Source organism: Myotis daubentonii, chromosome 17, assembly GCF_963259705.1.
Source record: "Myotis daubentonii chromosome 17, mMyoDau2.1, whole genome shotgun sequence".
Classification (NCBI taxonomy): Eukaryota; Metazoa; Chordata; class Mammalia; order Chiroptera; family Vespertilionidae; genus Myotis; species Myotis daubentonii.
In genome coordinates this window covers 29,366,448-29,388,189 of record NC_081856.1, presented here as the reverse complement: position 1 = coordinate 29,388,189, position 21,742 = coordinate 29,366,448, and the positions used below count along the sequence as shown (strand labels likewise).

Here is a 21,742-nt window from a genome sequence, read left to right as displayed (position 1 = left end):
TATTTGCCATTCAGTGTCTATGTAGTGAATGAGAGCTGCTCAAGTTTAGGAAAGCGAACGCAAATAGCTGTAGTGTGAGTTGAGAAGAGCAGGAAGGAAAAGAAGGGGCATTTAAATGTTAGCGGAGCGAAGGTCTGGCGCATGCGCATTGAGAAGTGGGGGGGGGGGCAGGTTTGAGATGAGCCCGGGGACTAGGAACTGGGGAGTCACTGACACCAGAAGGGCTGTGCCTCTGGTTTGCTGTGTGAACAGACACCATCAACTCACTGGGCCCCTGGAGATTAAGTTGTTACAAAATATGTAATTCGACCCGCGATGCTCTGACTCAAATTCCAGAGCACTGCTGACTCCGTATTTTAAAAAATAGAACAAAAGATCCACACAGATGCAGAAAAATGTGTTGAAAGACAGGCAAGATGCTGTTGAAGCATCGCATCTATATTTCATGTGCATGAGAATAAAAACTTTGTAAATTTAAACAACAGTTAAATGTTGATTGTGAAATACCCATTAATATTATTTTTAACCTTGGACCAAACTTAACTTTGGCCTATCCCCTCCAACTGTCCCCATGGTAAGTTCATTAGTTAGGATGAATTTGAAATTTGGTCTAAACAAAAGCAAATTAGGAAAGTAAAGCTATAAAAAAAAGCTTATCAAGCATTCCAAAACCAACTAGATACTGTAGTTTTCTAGTGAGTATTGCCTGTGTCCGTTTCTCCGTTACAGGATTGTTGGCAGAGGTGAGAAGACACTGGGTGTTAGACCAATGGGGTCAGACCAGACCTGGGTTCAGCAACCTCCAGACTTGAGTTCTGGCTAGGAAAGAATTCAGTCAAGACTCAAACTATAAGAGCATTTATTTAGAACATCACAGAGGTAGGAGTAACTTGTAAAAGAAATGGACTTGGGAAACAGTTATAGAGGCAAACGATGGGCCCTTGGAGCTTAGAAGTGCGGAAGGTAAAGGTGAGGCACCTGAGGGGAGGGGGAAAGGGAAGACGCCCATCTCCAGGAGGGGAGAGGGAGCTGGGTCCTCTGTCCTGAGGACTTTAAGGGTGGAGATTTTAGCGGAGGCCCCAAGGGAAGATCTCAATAGAATATTCAGCAGTTTCCCAGGTGTGTCCTTTCTGGGTAGGGGTCTCCACTGATTGGTCTAAGCCAGGGCAGGGGGTCATTATTCAATGCAACTGGGCCTGAGGTAGCCTCTATTGTCTAGTTTTGCTGCTTTTCTGGGCCTGGAGTTGAAATACAACTGAGGCCTAGATGTTATCTCTAGGGAGGAAAGGTCAGGGGGTCTCAACTACATGACCAGCGATATGCTAGGGGAGGAAAGATCACCCTTGGGACAAGTTCCTACCCTATAACTGTCCATTGCTAGGAACCTGGGTGATCTTCTGTCCTTGGCCTATCATCCTTGCTCTGCTCATATCTGTCTACCTGCCTACCACAGGATTATAAACTGCAGTATTATTATCCTTCACATCGAATTGAGGATCAAATCCATTTCATCCCATTTCAGCCAGACAAATGGAGGAGCAATTATCAAGTCAATTTCATCAATGAAAATGAGTAATGTAGATAACTGATAGCATGTAGTGACTTCCTGTTTTGGTGGGAGGTTGAAACTAGATGGGAACCCACTTGCTTGAGAAGTGGCATTTAAGTGCATAAATAATTCTCTTGGCTATTTAGTTCTCCAAAAAAATTTAAATTTATTAATGATTACAATGTCAAATCCTAATGAAAGAAATACAATATTAAATATTTAAAAAGAAAATATTTTCAATAAATAAAACCAAATGAACTATAGAGATATACTAAACATAAGAAATAACACTTTCTTATTTATACTGTGTACCTAATACAAACATAACTTGAAAGACGGAATAGCCTATTACATTTAAGAAAAAAGAAGAGCAGTAGTTTCAAAATGCTTAAGATGAAAAGAAAAATGCCTCGTAGTACAAGGTTTTTAAAAGTCTGAAATACAAATGCATAAAAGCATATTTTTCCTATAATAACCAGCAACTTTATAAAGGAACTTTAGTTGCAAAGAAAAGACTGTTGTTCTTTTAAGAAATGGGTCTTCTTGAGTTATAAACTTTAACACCATTTTGCATCGAAGATCGAGAATATTTAGTGAGTAATGCACCTATGGTTTGCTTCTCTCCACACAAATCTCTGTAGGAACAATAAATAAATAAATAAATAAATAAATAAATAAATAGCATAAATATTTTAGGGGACATAATATTCACAGTACTATTTATTTATATCTTTCTCTCCTAAATCTCATAGGGTATGTGTGTGTAGGAGAGACAGGGTAGGGACCAGTTACTAAGCCTTAATTGACCAGGTGCATTGAATGTATTATCTTCAAACTTCACAAGAAGAGTATGAGTAATGTATTATTTAACCCCATACTAGATATGAGGAAACCGAGGCTCAGGAAGTAAAGGACAATCCACATTTTGCAGCCAGCTCTCTATGACTTCAAAGTTTTTGTTTTCCATTTTATCACACAACCTCCAAAGTAGAAATACAAGCAAGCAATGTGATACAGGGGGGTCTAGACTCAGAGAACCTGGATACTAGGCTACCTGTGTGAGCTTGTCAAGGTTACCTGCCCTCCCTGAACTTTAGCTTCCTCTTCTGTACCCCAAAAAAGAGAATATTAGGACGGACACATAATGAGGAAAGGGAAGAATAGGAAGAGAGCAAGAGTTAGATCACGTAGGGCCTTGAAAACCATGGAAAGAAGTAGTGATTTAATTCTAAGCATTATGGGAAGCCACTAAGAGAATTTTAATTAGTGGAAAAGCATAATCCATCTAAGTTTTAAATAATGGAGGCAATGAGTGATGATTATGGAAAGTAGGTGGTGAGTTCATGGAGCATTCATTATACTATATATTCACAAAAAGAGGGAGAAGGTAAGGGGGCAAAATAGAAGTAGGGAGACCAATTCAGAGTCACGTACAAGATGACCCATCAGGATTTGCTCATAGTGTGAACCAAGGGGTGAGAGAAGAAAAAGACAAAGTTGATTCCTAGACTTTTTGCTTGAGTAACTGGGACTAATGGTAGTGCTATTAACTGAGATGAGGAAGATGGGATTAGGACAAGGAGGTATCAACAGTTCTGTTATGAGCATGTTAGGTTTGAAATTCCTATTAGATATTCAAGTGGAAATGTTAATTAGGCAGCTTGATGTAAGTACCACTTGCCAGGCCCCATTGTGTATTTCTCTCCAGGAAATTTTAGCTGCCCGGGTGAAGGCACAGAGCAAGCAGAAAGTTGGGTTTAATCTTTGTATATTTTTGCCTGGGAGATATGAGAAGACAGAGAGAGGGGACCAAAGGAATGGAGGGTATAGAGTAATAGTTGGAGAAATTGACCAGAGAATCCAATCTGGGTAAAAAGAGAGGACCTAAGAGGTGAGACACAGCAAAGAGGGGGAAGTGTTAGTGGCTTCTGGGCTAACTTGTTCTTCTGCAATCTGGCTTCTACAAGATGTTAAAGCAAGGCAGCAGGAAAGGTAACAGGTGTCACTCAGAGATGGGTATATAGTCTGACTGTACCTCTAAGAGCCGCAATTTTGCAGGGAGGAGGGCAGAAAAGTGATTTTAGAAGAAGAAGTGAGTGCCCAGCTGGTGTGGCTCAGTGGTTGAACATCAACCTATGAACCAGGAGGTCAGGGTTCAATTCCCGTTCAGGGCACATGCCCAGGTTGTGGACTCCACGGTAGCGGGCATGCAGGAGGCAGCCAATCAATGATTCTCTTTCATCATTGATGTTTCTATCTCTCTCTCCCTTTCCCTTCTTCTCTGAAATCAATAAAAATATATTAATATATATGTGTGTGTGTGTGTGTGTGTGTGTGTATATATATATATATATATATATATATATATATATATATACACTAGAGGCCCGGTGCACAAAAATTTGTGCACTCGGGGAGGGAGGGGGGGGTCCCTCAGCCCGGCCTGTGCCCTCTCCCAGTCTGGGACCCCTCGGGAGATAACGACCTGCTGGCTTAGACCTGCTGCTGGGTGGCAGAGGGCAGGCCCAATCCCTAGGTGCAGCCCCTGGTCGGGCTCAGAGCAGGGCCATTTGGGGAGTTGGGGCACCGCCCCATGTCATGCACAGAGCAGGGAGGATCAGGAGGTTGCGATGCCACCCTCAGTCACGCTCAGGGTAGGGCCGATTGGGGGGTTGGGGCACCGCCCCCTGTCACACTCAAGGCAGGGTCGATGGGGAGGTTGCGGCGCAACTCCCTGTCACGCACAGAGCAGGGCCAATCAGGGGGTTGGGGCGCTGGCCCCTGTCACTCACAGAGCAGAGCCCATCAGAGGGGTTGGGGCGCCGCCACTCTCACACTCAGGGCAGGGCCGAAGGGGAGGTTATGGCTCTACCCCGTCACACACAGAGCAGGACCCATTGGGGGGGCGGGGGGGGAGGGGGTTGGGGCACCACACCCTGTCACACACAGAGCAGGGCCGATCAGGGGGTTGGGGCACTGCACCCTGTCACACACAGAGCCGCAGAGTGATCAGGGGGTTGGGGAGCTCCCCCCTATCAGGCACAGAGCAGGGCCGATCAGGGGGTTGGGGCGCCTTCCCCTGTCCCGAACAGAGCAGGGCGGATAGGGAGGTTGTGGCCCCGCCCCCTGTCGCACACAGAGCCGCAGGGCGATCAGGGGGTTCAGGGGGTTTGGGCACTGCCCCCTGTCACACTGATGCCGGTGCCGGGAGGCCTCGCGGCTCCGCTGATCCCCGTGCACTGGGTGTGTGTGTGGGGGGGAGTGTCCCTCATCCCAGCCTGCCCCCTCTCACATACTGGGAGCCCTCAGGCGTTGACCCCCATCACCCTCCAATAGCAGGATCGGCCCCTTGCCCAGGCCTGATGCCTCTGGCCTAGGCGTCCGGCCCGGGCAGCGGGGACCTGCAGCTGCAGCGGCCCCATGATCGTGGGCTTCGCTTTAGGCCCAGGCAAGGGACCCCTAGCTCCTGGGACTGCCAGCTTCGACCGTGCCCAGCTCCCATCACTGGCTCCATCCCTACTTCCTGCTATCACCGGCCAGGGCGGAAAAGGCACCTGATTCTCAGATCATGGCTGGGGGGCAGGGCAAAGGCGGCCCCAGGGCCGCCTTTGCCCTGCCCCCCAGCTCTTAGCTCCCCCCTGGGTTTCCGATCACTGTCAGTGGCAGGGGGCTTCTTCCTGCTTTCCCTTTGGCCTCCCTGCATTGTGCCTACATATGCAAATTAACCGCCATCTTGTTGGCAGTTAACTGCCATCTCAGTTGGCAGTTAATTTGCATATAGCCCTGATTAGCCAATGAAAAGGGTAGCTCGTACGCCAATTACCATTTTTCTCTTTTATTAGTGTTGATGTGTGTATATATATATATATATATATATATATATATATATATATATATATGAATTAGGAAGAAAGATAACACATACCCTACCTTCAGGATCAGTGGTTATGAGGATAATATAGAAGACAGCCTCCACTTGAGAAAATTTCAAAGGAAGCAGTGTCCTTGGGAAATACTCAAAAATAAAAGTGTTCTAATAAAAATCCAAAACACTATGCCACTCTTTATTAAAAGAACAGCCCTCAAAATTGATATTTAATTTAATAAAGTACTTACTGAATATATGGAGCAATATCTTCTTCTGTCCATTTCTCCCTTAGAGAGAATAGACTATTAAAACGTTCCTGATTATCTTCAGGTAAATCATCTACTTTTAGCAAAAATATGATTTCTGGTCTTGACTGTCTATCCACCAAGGCCAAACCCTATTAAGAAATGAGAAAAAGAGTAAAGCAATGGTCTAATGTTTAAATACAGCTTATTCTTTTATGTTTAGGTTTAGCTTAGCCCAGGGCATTTAAAATGTCAGCTACATGAAACACAAGCTACTGAAACCTAATAATTTTTTTTCATAGAAATGCTTCTTTAAAAAAAAAAAGAAAGAAAAAAGAAATGCTTCTTTAAATTTTGACTTCTTTGACTTCTCCTTTTTCCTCTGTAACCTGGCTTCTACCACACCAATTTATAAAGACAGCTCTAGTTCAAGGTTATCAGTAACCAGTCATTGCCACTGGGCCCTTGGATTCATCACATTAGCTGTTTTCTTTGTTAATGTTGATTATTCCTTCCTCTTTGAATCTTTATCTCTGACATCACCATCTCATTATTTCCCTCCTAGCTTGATGTCACAGTTCCTTGGGCCTCTATCCTGCCCCTCTACTCATCTCACTGTCAGTTCTGTATTACCTCAACTAAACCATGATTTCGACGACCGATTACTTGCTAATACCTGTAAGATTTATCTGCAATTCAAATGTCTCTTCGACTGAGCACCTGATCCGTATATACAAACCTATATATGAACGTACAGTATCTGTCACCTAAACCTGCTCTAGTCTCACTGTCCTAGGAAGCCAAGAAACCGAGACATCACCTTAGATTCCATTATTCGAACCCCACACCTAAGTGGTCACTATCCTATAGGTTTTAAGCCCTCAACATTTCTCTATCCATTCTGTCTCACTTATTTCTTTAGCTAGTACTGTCTTAGGAATATTTAAGTGTTGAGAGCCTGGATAGTCTCCTTTTCATCATCTAGCCAACCTTCATCCATCCATCCATCCATCCATCCATCTATCCATCCATCCATCCATCCATCCATCCATCCATCCATCCATCCATCTATCCATCCATCCATCCATCCATCCATCCATCCATCCATCCATCCATCCATCCATCTATCCATCCATCCATCCATCCATCCATCCATCCATCCATCCATCCATCCATCCATCCATCTATCCATCCATCCTCATTACCGTCATAGTGTTCTTTCCAAAAGGCAAAACTCATCAGGTTACTGTCCTTGCTACTACACTGAATGGGCCCAAATACTTTCTAGATAGTTTAGCACGTTGATGGCACCTCAGGATCTAGCACAGTGCCTAAGACTTAAAAGGACTTCTGCAAATATTGAGCAAACCCTTTCTCTTATTTGACAAATACTTATTGAGTATACACTACATGCCAAGCAGGATGCTAAATACTGGCAAGCAACAATGAACAAAATTCTATCAAAGTGGAGGTGGGCAGCCACATAATTAACACTTTTAAAGCAAAGTGATAAGTGCCATGAAGGAAAAATACAGGGTGTTATGGAAGAGTAAAAGAGAGGCATTTTTTTTTAGAGTGAAGGAAGGCCTCTTTGATGAAGTTACTCAAAGATGAGTAGGAGGTAGCCAGATGATATTAGGGAGATCATTCTGGAACGAAAAGCCTTGAGTGAAAGCCCTAAGCTAGAAGCCAGCTTGATGATCTTGAAAATTTGAAAGAACACTGGGTATGTATTGAGTAGGACAGAAATTATGAAATGGAGATTATGGAGGGCCTTGTAGGCCAAAATATGAATTCTGGATTTTATATCTCAAGTGCATTGGGCAACTATTAAAGTGATTTAAGCAAGACATTCATCTAATCTGACTGGCATTTTTTAAAGATCATTCCAGTAGCACCACAGAGAATAGACTGGAGCAGGGCAAAATTAAAAGTTTGGAAGGCCTGGTTAGGGATATTACTGTTATTTATAGCCAAATGAATATGATAGTTTGAGCTAAAATGGTGCTGGTGGAAATTGAGAAAGACCAATGGAGTGGAAATCAGGATTAACTATATATGGGCCTGTGGGATTTCATTGAGGTGATAATATTCTAAAACTAGATTGTGGTGATGGCTGTGTAACTCACTAAATTTGCTAAAAACCCCTTTTAAAGAGACAAATTTTGTGATATGTAAATTATAGTTCGATAAAGTTTTGGGTTTGGGTTTTTTTTTAGAGGATTTTGTGATAGATTGAGAGTATAGTATACACTTAACGGGTAGCTAGGAAAATAAATTGGTTCCAGATTCAGTTCCAACATAAATTTCGTTTCACCTAGTAACTAATGATGATCTGTTGTCATGGTAGCCATCATCATCGCTAGCTCACCTTAAGCTGCTCAAGCCTGGTTATCATTCCTTCAGGGACGCTCTGCTGCCACACTTCCTGAAACTCGGCGAGGTTGAACTTCACTGCATTCTGAAGTAGCATTTGTGCGGTTGCTCTACAGATTTTATCAGCGCTCAAGTCAAAATATATTTCACCTGGGGAAAATAAAGAACTAAACTTCACCTAAAGAAAAGGCTTCCAATGCTTTCATATTATCTTCACCATGTGATACACTCCTATTGTTTCTTTTTCCTCCATGAAATCCCCAGAAGGAATTCTACACAACTCACCTCCCATGACCCATGGAGTCCTTATTTGGGACAGAAACACACCTCAGGAAAGCATACCAAGTTTAACGTACAAGATTTTATACCCATTAAAATACTTTCCAAACTTACCTTCCTCCGTATATCTTCTTCCATAACACTTAAGACAGTGTTCAATCATTTCTCTGAAAAATTTAAAGCACTCATTTGAAAAGTTATCACATTTTTATACATTATATTTTCTATACCACTGTTAACTAGAAACTAAGATATACACATTTGTGATTTCAAATAGTAAGTGATTTTAGCCGCCAAGTAAAACTTTACATTAGGAACTAATATATACTAGGAAGCTACTATGTGCCAGATCCCATGCTATTTTTACATGAATTATATGAGCACACTTCTATTATAAAATAGTTAAGCATAATTATTTATTTGTATTTTTAATGCAAAAATAACATAATGCACATTTATTCACCCCAGTAAACAAAATTCCAAGCCCTTCTTGGTTGTATAATTTTTAAATTTCTATAAACTATCAAAATATAAGTAGTCTATGCCCTGGGTTTAGTTCCACCCTGGAAAATAATTTCCTTCGCTTTAAGGAAATCTGGTGTGACAGGGATTAAAATACTTACTCTGGCTCTAATGGTCCAAGTTCCTGAAGGCATATATTCAAAGGAACTTTAGTAAAAGACCATGATTCAGAATCCACAAGCTGAGTTACATGATTGAGAAGTTTCATCTCATAATCAAATTCAAGAATCCTCCAATAACCTACAAATTCAAAGTTATATTTCTCAAAGAACATATTAAGCAAATTAATTGGCTAATAAACTGATAAAGTAGCAGCATGCTCTTGCCCACCACAAAAAAAAAAAAAAAAGACACTAAAAGTCTTTACTTTCAAAAAAAAAGTCTTCACTTTCCTAATAAACAATACTTCGTTTTATGCTTTTCTCCCATTACAAATTGTGGTTTTTAAAGAGTAGTTCAAATATGACTAACACTGATTTTTTTTTCAAGTGCTTTAATATTAAAATCAATATCTCACAATAATCTTGTTGTTCTAAATGGACGTGGCTGGTACAGTCATTTCATTAGAATGTCATACTAATGAGGTGAAGGCCATGGGTTCGCTCTCCCACACCGCAACCTCCGCTAGGGGCACTGCCATGGTCATCACTCTCACCTCAGCTAGCCTGCAAGGGGGTTCTCACGCTCAAAAGGAAGTCTAGCTCATTCCAGAGACAACAGACTCAGAGGTACGATGTGGACCAGTGGCAAAATGAAGGCTGGGCATTAAGATACCTTCCCCTAGTCCCATGAAAAATGAAAAGCCATTTTATAATCGAAGGCACTACCATCACCATTGGAGAAACAAATCAAGTACACATCCACCACTTCCAAAGGAGAATGTTGCTATTCTTATTCTGAAACATAAAGGCAACATTAAAAATGGAGTTGTGATGTAACACTGAGAAAGAAAGCATTTCCTATGCTTAGGACCAAGTGAGCTAAGTGTTTCTAGTTCTCAAGTCATGCACAGTTGCTTTACTCAGCAGAATTTGCCACACATTCAAGTTAAGGTTTCACAAAAGTTAATCCTGCTTGAAAGATTGTGAGCAAATTGAATAGTGAATCTATCAACCCGTGCCGATTTCCTCCTCCTTCACACATGGGTGCTGAGTTAAGCTGCTTCTCTGGGCTAGCTTAAAAGGGCTGACAAATGCACATAAACGCCTACTCTTACTGCAGGCCCAGACGCTGGGGAAAAAACTCCAACTGCAGACCGGAAACCAGTCAAAACACTTAAAGAAGATACTACTGGGCTTCTTCCTCAACCCCTGAGACCAACACACACTATTCTATCTTTTACATAGGTTTACTATAAAACCATTATATTCAAAAGCATGTTACATGTTACCACAAGAAGAAACACAGTCTTATCTTCCAAGCAATTTGGAAATACAATGAGGTTATTAAATTAATTCCGAACCAGGAATTCAAGTTCAAGTTCATCTGGGTTCTATGCCTTATCACTAACTCAATAGGTAGCCCTGGACAAGTCAGTTTCCCTTAAAAATAGGCCTTAGTTTCTTCACCTAAGAAACTAAGAAAAACAATGAAGGGATTAGACTACCTGATACCTAAGACCTTTCTCGAGCTAACATGGTTCTCCTACTACCTCTTCATCCAAAGCAAAAGGTTAAAGTACTGGTCATGGACTGACCTCTTCATGTAAAGAAAATCACATGTATTCTCTACCCATTCCCCAAAATACAAATATCATCATCTGTGAGCCTCCAAAAAGAATAAACAAAATATAATAGGGTGAAGATGTCCAAAAACTTGTCTCTTTTTCTCTTATATGATGCTCAATTCCATCATCATTATTAATAACAATGACAAGTAAAGCTACCTCCAATCTCACAGGCATTTAGAACTTGTAATTGGGCCATTATTTCTTCCTCACTTGCCTGAATTTGGTCAAGCAAATCTTCAGTTGTATACTGAAACAAGAGAAAACGAACAAACAACATTTTAAGACCTTTGAATAATATTTTTTAAGATTCTTGAATTTGGGAGAATACATAAAGTAGATTAAGGCAATATTTAAACACTAGCTCAATTCTTTTGTTAATGTGTAATGATTACTACACAAAATCAGTAGATATCTTTTAAAATATATATTTTTTTATTGATTTTTTACAGAGAGGAAGGGAGAGGGATAGAGAGTTAGAAACATCGATGAGAGAGAAACATCGATCAGCTGCCTCCTGCACACCCCCTACTGGGGATGTGCCCACAACCAAGGTACATGCCCTTGACTGGAATTGAACCTGGGACCCTTCAGTCCTAAGGTCAAAGCTCTATCCACTGAGTCAAACCAGTCAGGGCATCAGTAGATATCTTAGAAGAAAGCATAAGTGATGTTGGATTTAATAATGGTTTCTTAGATAGGACACCAAAACACAAGCAACAAAAGGAAAAATAGATAAATTGGACTTCATCAAAATGAAAAATTTTTATACTCTGTTCTTCAAAACATCATCAACACAAAAGGACAACTATTGCATGATTCCACTTAACATGGGATAGTTAGAGTAGTCAAATTCATAGAGACAGTAAGTAAAATGTTGGTCACTAGAGGCTGGGTGGCAGGGGAATCTAGGGATTTAGTGTATAATAGGTACAGAATTTCAGCTTGGGGAAAATAAAAAATTTCTGTAGATGGATGGTGGTGATGGTCACAAAATAAGGTTGAATATACTTAATGCCACAGAACTATCCACATAAGATTAAAATGGTAAATGTTATGTTATGTATATTTACAATTCTTAAAAAAATCAAGAAAGTGAAAAAACAACCCACAGAATAGGGGAAAATATTTACATATCATCTATCTGGTAGGAACTTGTATTTAGACTGTATAATGAACTCTCCTACAATTTAGTAACAAAAGGACAAATAACCCGATTAAAAATTGGACAAAGCAGTTCCTAAATAGACATTCTCCAAAAATATATAGTCAATAAGCACATGAAAAAAATGCTCAAAATCATTAGTCATTAGGGGAATGCACATCAAAACCACAATGATACCATTTCAAACCCACTAGATGGATATTAAAAAGACAGAAAAAAACAAGTTTTGTCAAAGATCTGAAGGAATTGGAACCCTCATATGATGGGAATGTAAAATGGTGCAGCCACTGTCTGGCAGTTCTTCGAAAGATTATGCAGAATAAGCACATGACCCGTTAATTCTACTCTTAGATATATACCCAAGAGAAATGAAAACGTAGTGGCTCAGTTGGTTGAGCATTCTCCTGTGCATCTGAAGGTTGCCAGTTTGATTTCCATTCAAGGCACATACCTAGGTTTCGGGTTCCATCCCCAGTCAGGGAGCCTAGGGAAGTCAACCGATTCATGTCTCTCTGTTTGCCGCCCGCCTCCTCCCCCCCACCCCACTTCCTCTAAGCATGGCCCTGATGGATTATTTAAAAAAAAAATGTTTAGAAAATTTAAGTGCAACAGAAACTTGTATATGAGTGCCCATAGCACAGCAGTGTAGTTCATCTCAATTAAAAATGCCCATCAACTGATGAATGGATGGATGAAATGTGGATATAGCCATAAAGTAGGGTAATATTCAGCAATAAAAAGGAATTAACTACTGATACATGCTATAATATGAATGAAACTTGAAAACATCATGCTAAGTCAAACAAGAAGCCAGTCAGAGAAGGCCACAAATGATATGATTCCATTCATGTGAGATGTCCAGAAGAGGCAAATCAATAGAAATAAAGTAGATTAGTGGTTGCCTAGGGCTGAGGTGGAAGAGGGAAATTGGGAAAAATAGAATTGGAAGGTAATAGCTGAAGGGTACAGGGTTTCTTTTGAGGCTGATGAAAATGTTCTAAATTTCATCAGGGTGCTGATTGCACACCACTGTAAATATACTAAAAAACATTGAATTATATATACACTTTAAAAATAAGTGAATTGTTTGGTATATAGTTATCCTATCTAATAAAAGAGAAACATGGTAATTAGCGTACAACCGCTACCCTTCCCATTGGCTAATCAGGGCGATATGCAAATTAACTGCCAGCCAAGATGGCGGCAGGCAGCCAGGCAGCTTGAAACTAACATGAGGCTTGCTTGCTTCAGTGACGGAGGACTCCAACGTTCCCCGCCTGCCTTGCCGGCCTCTGAGCCTGCAGTTTAAAAAACATTGTAACAAATATAGAAGCTAAACAAAACCCCAGAAACCTGCTTTCAGCGAGCCCAGAGCCCGGAATCTCAGAGCTGGAGTTGATACATTGTTTCGATTATAGAACCTAAACAAACCAGATACCTCCTTTCAGCAGCTGAGGCCTCAGAGCTGGAGCCAGAGCTAAAGCTAGCCCAGAATAAAAAAAAAAAAAAAAGAAAGAAAGAAAGAAAGGAGCAGTTGGGAGCTTCAGTCCCAGCCTGAAAACAGCCCTCAGCCCCTCACCCAGACTGGCCAGGCACCCCAGTGGGGACCCCCAACCTGAAGGGTGTGTGACCAGCTGCAAACAGCCATCATCCCCTCATCCAGGCTGGCCAGGCACCCCAGTGGGGACCCCCACCCTGATCCAGGACACCCTTCAGGGCAAACCAGCCAGCCCCCACCCATGCACCAGGCCTCTATTCTATATAGTAAAAGGGTAATATGCCTCCCGGCACCGGGATCAGCGTGACAGGGGGCAGCGCCCAAACCCCCTGATCGCCCTGCGGCTCTGTGTGTGACAGCGGGCGGGGCCACAACCTCCCTATCTGCCCTGCTCTGTTTGTGACAGGGGAAGGAGCCCCAACCCCCTGATCAGCCCTGCTCTGTGCCTGATAGGGGGGAGCCCCCCAACCCCCTGATCGCCCTGCTCTGTGTGTGACAGGGTGCGGCGCCCCAACCCTCCCCCCCCCACGGGCCCTGCTCTGTGTGTGATGGGGTAGAGCCATAACCTCCCCATTGGCCCTGCCCTGAGTGTGACAGTGGCAGCGCCCCAACCCCCTGATCGGCCCTGCTCTGTGGGTGATAGAGGGCGGTGCCCCAACCCCCTGATCCGCCCTGCCCTGAGTGTGACAGGGGGCAGTACCCCAACTCCCCTATCGGCCCTACTCTGTGAGTGACAGGGGGGAGCTCCTCAACCCTCTGATTGGCCCTGCTCTGTGTGTGACAAGGTACGGAGCCCCAACCCCCCTGATGGGCCCTTCTCTGTGCGTGACAGGGGGCAGTGCCCCAACCCCCCTGATGGGCCCTGCTCTGTGCATGACAGGGGGTGGCGCCGCAACCTCCCCATCGACCCTGCCTTGAGTGTGACAGGGGGCGGTGCCCCAACCCCCCAATCGGCCCTATCCTGAGTGTGACTGAGGGTGGCATCGCAACCTCCCAATCTGCCCTGCTCTGTGCATGACAGGGGGCGGCGCCCCAACTCCCCAATGGGCCCTGCTCTGATCCCGACCAGGGGCTGCACCTAGGGATTGGGCCTGCCCTCTGCCACCCGAGAGCAGGCCTAAGCCAGCAGGTCGTTATTTCCCGAGGGGTCCCAGACTGCGAGAGGGCACAGGCTGGGCTGAGGGCCCCCCCGAGTGCACAAATTTTTGTGCACCGGGCCTCTAGTATCTAAATAAAGGTGTAAACCCCCCCCCCCCAAAAAAAAAATCAATGGAGAAAAAGAGAACTTCTAATACAAATATGGTCTTCAGAATACCAGTAGAGTTCTATAATTTTGAATTACATTAAAAACTCTTAAAAACATTTTTACTTGGTTTATATTTTTCCATATTTCCAAGAATTAGTCAATTTTGACATTAGAGTAAGAATACTTTTCATAATGTATTCCAATACTTATCATAATGTCTTTTCTAAAGAGCCCCTAATTATAACTTTCAATTAAATAAAAATTAATCTAACTTGTAAAAAACTATTTTTGAATAGTTAGGAACATGAACTTTCAGCCAGGTAAATGTCACCATATGTAGAATTTGCTTTAAAATACTCCAGAAAAAGGAAAACGAGGTAGGAGGAAGCAGGGGATAGAAAAAAGCAAGACTGACAAAATATTGTTAAATGTTCAACTGAGTGATGAATACACGGTACTCTTTCTGCTTCTGGATAGGTCTGAAATTTTCATAATATAAAGTTTAAAATGTAAAAATGTCACCAGTAAGTGCCTGTAATTATAGTTCTATTTTTTTAATTCCAAATAAAAAGCGAAAATAATAGTCTTACTTTTGAGCAATTGGAATCCTTTTCTTTTTGACTGTCAGGTCCTTCATAGGTATTTGCCATTAAAAGTCTCTTTAGCTTCTTTAATTTAGGTCTACATCTTCTTAGTTCCCAATAATTATTAGAAAAACCAAAGATCTAAAAATTATAAATACATTATCACTTTTTAGGGTTCATTCTAAAAAGAAAAATCTCAATTTCAACCCACCCATCTGCCCTCAACAAGAAGCAAAGGGAAATGGTTGTTCTGGTTTCTGTTGGGAAGGCACCAATCCAGCACCTCAAACAAGTGGATAGGCATCTTCAGGAATCTTTTCAAACCCCATTTCAGAAGCTACTGCCAACACAGTGAGAACCAATAATTGAGCTCCATATCTGACGTGTACTTTGGAAACCAGAGTATGCCCAGAGAAGAATAACCAGAAAGGTGACAATTTTACAAACAAAATAGAAACAACTGAAAATGAATACTTTTAGACTGCACAACAGAAAATAAACAAGAGACATTGCACAGTCTTCAAATAATGACGAAATGTTAAAGGGAAGAGGGAACCTTTGTTCTGTGTTACTCATGATGTCAAAATTAAGCAGATGGTAAGGGAGAAACACTTCAATTCAAGAACGCTGTACTCTTTAGAATTGCAGCTAGCTCCTTATTGGACTGGTGAACCAGTGAGAGACCTACCACTCAAGGAAATCCAGTTGATAGAGGCTCAATGATGCATAAAGAACTGTTATTCCTCTCTGTATCGCCAGAACCTGCCTGGCATCTAACACTTAGTAGGGGCCCAGTAAGTGCTTCACATGAGAGGAGAAAAGGCTGAAGTGGATCATCTCCAGGTGCCTTCCAATTCTGAAATGGAAGGTCAGGGGATGCTTCTGATCTCGAATTAGTTCAAAGTATGAATCCCAAGACAAGGCCCAGAGCCTGATGTTTGCTGCTGAATTTAAGGCCTTCAAAAGAGGGGCGTAAGGACTAAAACAGAAAGACTGATGTCATCCCTAGCCCACAAACTGGCAAACAAAGACAACTTCACAAGACAACAAAAACAATGCTGAGAGCTCTCAAATATCATTAGAGAACTTTTCAGAGTTCCTGTGGTTATACATTCCATATCTAAAGTTTTTAATTAAAGGCAAGATTAGACATGTGTTGTCATTCTCATACTTATATAATCAGGAGACAAACTACAGTACCTCGGTGTGAATAATGTTACAGTGGGTTTCTTCCATCTTCAGCTGTTCTGGAGTTTTACAACCAGGAATTAAAAGCAACATATTGGAAGTATCTGCTATCTTCAAGTCATAGGTTTTGTCTTTACTGCACAGCACAGCCTGTTCATCTTTATCACCACGAATCACCATACTACAGGAAAATGGAAAAAGAAAATACATGATTTATTGATATGCCAATGGACATCTTCATTATAAACTATGCCCCAAATCCTCTAGGCCAGTGGTCGGCAAACTGCGGCTCTTTGGCCCCTTGAGTGTGGCTCTTCCACAAAATACCACATGCGGGCGCGCACGTACAGTGTGATTGAAACTTCGTGGCCCATGCGCAGAAGTCGGTATTTTGTGGAAGAGCCACACTTAAGGGGCCAAAGAGCCGCATGTGGCTCGCGAGCCACAGTTTTCCGACCACTGCTCTAGGCTGACAGAATTCAAAATTTGTCATGATGCTCTCATAGGCCTCACACAATGATGGGCTCCACAGAGCAAGCACTGGGCCAATTGAGAGCCAACAGGGCAGCAGGTGGCCTCACTAGGGAAAAATAACATGGGCAAGAAAAAGCCAAAGAGGCCAAATGTTGCCCTAGCTGGTTTGACTCAGTGGCTAGAGCAGCAGCCTGTGGACTGAAGGGTCCCGTGTTTGATTCCAGTCAAGGGCACATGTCTAGGTTGTGGGCTCAATCCCGAGTAGGAGGCGTGCAGGAGGCAGCCGATCAATGATTCTTTCTCATCATTGATGTTTCTATCTCTCTCCCTCTCCCTTCCTCTCTGAAATCAATAAAAATATATTTTTAAAAAGGAGGCCAAAATATATATATAAAAAATAAAAAATAAATAAAATTTTTTTTTAAAAAAGGAGGCCAAATGTCTCCATATGGCATCATTGTGCAAACTAAGGGAAGAGCAAAAGACAAAGCATCCAGAAGCTTCAGTCAAGATGTTACAATTTTCTTTTTTTTTTCTTTTTATATATTTTATTGATTTTTTACAGAGAGGAAGGGAGAGAGATAGAGAGTTAGAAACATCAATGAGAGAGAAACATTGATCAGCTGCCTCCTGCACATCTCCTACTGGGGATATGCCTGCAACCCAGGTACATGACCTTGACCGGAATCGAACCTGAGACCTTTCAGTCCGCAAGCCAATGCTCTATCCACTGAGCCAAACCGGTTTTGGCAAGATGTTACAATTTTCTAAAACATGCGCAAGCAGTACTCCTCAAACTTATGTAGGAGTATCTTTGGGAATCCTGCTAAAAAGCAGATGGGGATTCAATAGGTCTGGGATGGGACCTAGAACTCTGCATTTGTAACAAGCTCCCAGATGATGTCCACGCTGCTGGTCCCGGATCCCATCTAAGAGTGGTCCTTCTTGTTTTGTTCCAAACAATCAAAGGGGCACATCTTGGCCTAACCATCAGCTATGTCACAAAGAAATTGGGACCCTGTGAAAAGAAGGCTACAATGCTGAATTCAAAATATGAAGATATGTTTACAAACTGGTCTAAATAAAGTCTCTGATAAAGGGTCACAGGTGGGAAAAAGCAGCAGGAAGGGAGAGGGAAAGGATAAAAGTGAGGAGGAGGAAAAAGAAAGACCAAACACAAAGATGCTGAAATGGCAACAAGAGCATTGGTTCTAGCAGGGTTCCTCGTCTGTAAAGCATTTAACCCTCCTGCATACAATCCACTTCTTTTAAAGAATTTAAAAACCTGAAATAGAAGCCTGTATAAATATTTTTAAACTAAGCCTCTGTTTAAGTGAAAAGAATAAAAGGTTTCTATAGCCTCCTGGTGCTAATAACATTTAATACTCCCAAGTACCTATTCTGTTTATTTCTACACTAGAGGCCCAGTGCACAAATTCGTGCATGGGTGGGGTCCGGTCAGTGGATCAGTGGATCGGCCTGCAGACCAAAGGGTCCCTGATCGGGGTGTTGGGGGCCGGGTTGGCCATGGAGGGGGAGGGGGATTGGGGCCTGGATCAGGCTGGTTGGCTGCCGCAGTGCGTGTCATAGCCACCAGTCCTTCTGGTCATTCTGGTCAGTCATTCACCGTTCCGGTCACTGGGCTTTTATATATATGGATTGCACTAGCCCTGCTTTGTAATATTTTGTTTAGAACTATCCCCCCCCCCCCCACTCACATGCACACACAAATTTTAAAATCCACATTTCCAGGTTTCTGTTTTTCTGGGTTTTGCCAGGTAGGTTAATTATAACTGGGCAAAGAGAAGGTCCTCACATCTGAAGTCCTTTCTCAAATCCCTGCCAACTCAGTGGGGATGAAAACCCATGAGTGAAGTTCTCCATCAGGTCCCTTAAAGAAACTTAGTGGCCAGCATCTGGAGACTGTCCATCTATAATAATCTATAATAATAAAAGTGTAATATGCTAATTAGACCAGACAGCTGAACAACCTTCCGGACATCCCTCCTGGACGAAGCGGGGGCTGCGAGGGCCGAGCCCCTTGCATGAATTTCATGCATCAGGCCTCTAGTTTAACCATAATATTGCTTGATGGGTGAAGGACAGCTAAAGGATTCAATTTAAAGGAACCTACAACAGAACAAACTAATATAATAAAATACAGGTATTGGAGGAACCTATAATACAGAAGAGATTCAAGCCACAGCTTGTAATCCTAACTTGCAGGAGTTGGGACTGCACAAAATTGAGAGATAAAGAAAGAAAAAAGGGATTTAAAAAAAAAAAAAAAAAAAACTAAAGAAAAAGGCCCTAGCTGATTGGCTCAGTGGATCGGCCTGCAGACCAAAGAGTCCCGGGTTCGATTCTGGTCAAGGGCATTTAAGTTGGTTGCAGGCTCCTCCCTGGCCCTGATCAGGGCTGATGAAGGAGGCAATATCTTTGTGTCTCTTTCACATTAATATTTCTCTCTGTCTTTCCCTCTCTCTTCCACTCTTTCTAAAAATCAATGGAAAAAATATCCTTGGGTGAGGATTAAAAAGAAAAAAGAAAAAAACTAAAGGAAAAGAATAATTCTCTAGACTTCTCCTTTAAAAAAAATGTATTGATTTCAGAGCGGAAGGGAAAGGGAGAGAGAGATAGAAACATCAGTGATGAGAGAATCATTGATCGGCTGCCTTCTGCACGCCTCCTACTGGGAATCGAGCCTGCAACCCAGGCATGTGCCCTGCCTGACCTGACCTCCTGGTTCATGGTCGATGCTCAACCACTGAGCGACACCAGCCCGGCCGTTTGTTTTTTAATCCGTGGTCTTGCAGCAAATGGGTAGCTGGCCTACATTTAGAAATGGCTTCAGACCCTCACTGAGTGACCTCAAGCAAGACTGGGGTTTTTTGAGGGACCTCCTACATTACCAAGTCTGTAAAATGGCTTTAGATGTATTCCCTACAGTCCCACCTATTGTCTGAATAAAATATATATATAAGTAGAAGGGAAGAAGAACTCTATAGACATTAGCTATTACCATTAGATTTCAAGGTAGAATGTCCAAAGGTTCTCTGCAGTCCCTGGCATCACTGTTAATATTGTCAAAACCTCACTTAGGTTCTACATGTTTCCTGGGCTGTTTCCGCTGACACAGGCCTGCAAGACCAGCTGGAGCAGTCCTATGGGTCACACCATCCAGCTCACTGCACGGCCTAGCAGTGGCGTGGAACCCTAGGGAAAAGACAGCGAGCTGGGGATCCCGCCACCAATCTGCTGTGAGCCCCCCCTTCCCCCCCCCCCCCCCCTGCAAATAAATGCACCTCCCTGGCCAAGATCCCCATCAGAGAAAATCAGAAGGAGGCGCGGCGCCCGGCTCACCTGCACCCCGCCTCCAGCTGCTGGCACAGCACGGGCTCCAGCTCCAGGAGGCAGAAGTCGCCGGCGGCGGCCGCGCTGGCCCCCGGGCCGAAGCCCAGGCACTGCACGGCGGGCAGCAGCTCCGCGGGGTTCAGCTTGGCGATCTGCAGCGTCGCGTCCACCTCGTCGCGGGTCCTCCTCATGGCTGCGCGGGTTGGGGGGCCGCAAGCTTAGAAACTAGAACTAAATCTCCCGAGCTGCCGCGACTCGGAAATTTACACGGAACCCAGCTGTTTCTAAAGCGCGCCAAAGCGGCTGGGGGCGTGTTTCCGGGCGGAGCGCGCTGCGGCCGCATCCCCGGGGCGGTCCCAAAGCCGCTGCGTGCGCGAGCCCGGCTGCCGCCTGGTCTCCGCTGGGCGAGCCCGCGATGTTGCAAAGAAACACTTTCGTTTTTCGGGGTCACCTCGGTGGCAGCTTTGGCGGCAGAGCTGCGACCCCGCGGCGTGCCACGCGGAACCCTTACCCACCCCTCCAGGTGCCCCCTCTTATTTACCGACAATACTCCGTTTCCTAGCCTGCAAAATAGTCTCATCTTCTGCTAGTGGTGGGCCTTGAAATAGCACTTTGCACGCATAATTTCATGAACCACAATCCTGTAAAGTGGGCCCTCGGTCATCCCGTTTTGCAAATGAGGGAGCAAGCTCCTTGCCTGTGGTTGTACAGCAAAGAGGTGGCAAAGTCTGCTTCCAGCCCAGGCTATGGCTCTAAAACCATCCTGCTGGGTTTGGTGCAAACACTGTGGACCGGGAGCTAGGCCCTGGTAGAATTTATTTGGATCTGGGGACCTTCATATCATATCTAGGAGACACCATCCATTGGTTGAGTACCTAGCCTGTGCTGGATGGCAAGTTGGGACCGGTGTCAAGAGGAAACCAACATTTCTGGGGGTCATAAGGCCCTGCATTCTCCTGCAGTAGACAGGCAAACTCACCCCTGTAAGATGTGTAAACCTCCCACCATGTGTTCTCTAAGGCAAGATCTTACAGTAACCTGAATACAAACTTTTAAGAGAATAGCTCATCATCCTATATAATAAAAGGCTAATAAGCAAATAGATCGAATGGCTGAATGACTGGTTGCTATGGCGCACACTGACCACCAGGGAGCAGATCTGGGCTCATGGCTGGCAAGCACAGGGGCAGCAGTGCTAAGGACCCCTCAGGGAATGTCTGCCTGCCGGCTTAGGCCTGTCCCCTAAGCCGGCAGGCAGACATCCCCCCCCCAAGTGGTCCTGGACTGCGAGAGGGTGCAGGCGAGCTGAGGGACCCCCCCCTTCCAGTGCACAAATGTCGTGCACCAGGCCTCTAGTATGCATATAAGTTCCCCGATTAATCTCTCCTCCACATCCCCAAACCCCCACAGCACCCACATCCCCACCTTCCCTCTGAAATTCCTGTCTGTTCCATGGTTCTATGTCTCTGTATCTATTTTGTTCATCCATTTATTTTGTTCATTAGTTTCCACATATGAGTGAGATGTGATACTTATCTTTCTCTGACTGGCTTATTTCACTTAGCACAATATTCTCCAGGTCCATCCATGCTGTTGCAAATAGTAAGAGTTCCTTCTTTTTTTACTGCCACATAGTATTCCATTGTGTAAATGTACCACAGCTTTTTT

General features: G+C 43.6%; 1 protein-coding gene across 3 annotated transcripts; it reads right to left on the bottom strand.

Annotated features, from left to right (window-relative positions):
• Positions 1 to 936: 936 nt before the first annotated feature.
• On the bottom strand, positions 937 to 20,388 carry DSCC1 (DNA replication and sister chromatid cohesion 1). Of its 3 annotated transcripts, none has more exons than XM_059671841.1 (9): positions 19,743 to 19,880; positions 16,259 to 16,427; positions 15,065 to 15,199; positions 10,725 to 10,815; positions 8,941 to 9,079; positions 8,432 to 8,484; positions 8,034 to 8,188; positions 5,666 to 5,814; positions 940 to 2,184 (listed from the first exon to the last, which is right to left on the bottom strand). In XM_059671841.1, exons 2-9 carry the CDS (start codon positions 16,424 to 16,426, stop codon positions 2,076 to 2,078), a joined length of 999 nt encoding a protein of 332 aa, XP_059527824.1. In that variant the 5' UTR covers position 16,427; positions 19,743 to 19,880; the 3' UTR covers positions 940 to 2,075. The 3 variants fall into 3 exon arrangements, with proteins under 3 accessions (XP_059527823.1, XP_059527824.1, XP_059527822.1); XM_059671839.1 differs by lacking the exon at positions 19,743 to 19,880 and adding an exon at positions 20,084 to 20,386 and having other exon boundaries at positions 941 to 2,184; XM_059671840.1 differs by lacking the exons at positions 15,065 to 15,199; positions 19,743 to 19,880 and adding an exon at positions 20,084 to 20,388 and having other exon boundaries at positions 937 to 2,184.
• Positions 20,389 to 21,742: the final 1,354 nt, after the last annotated feature.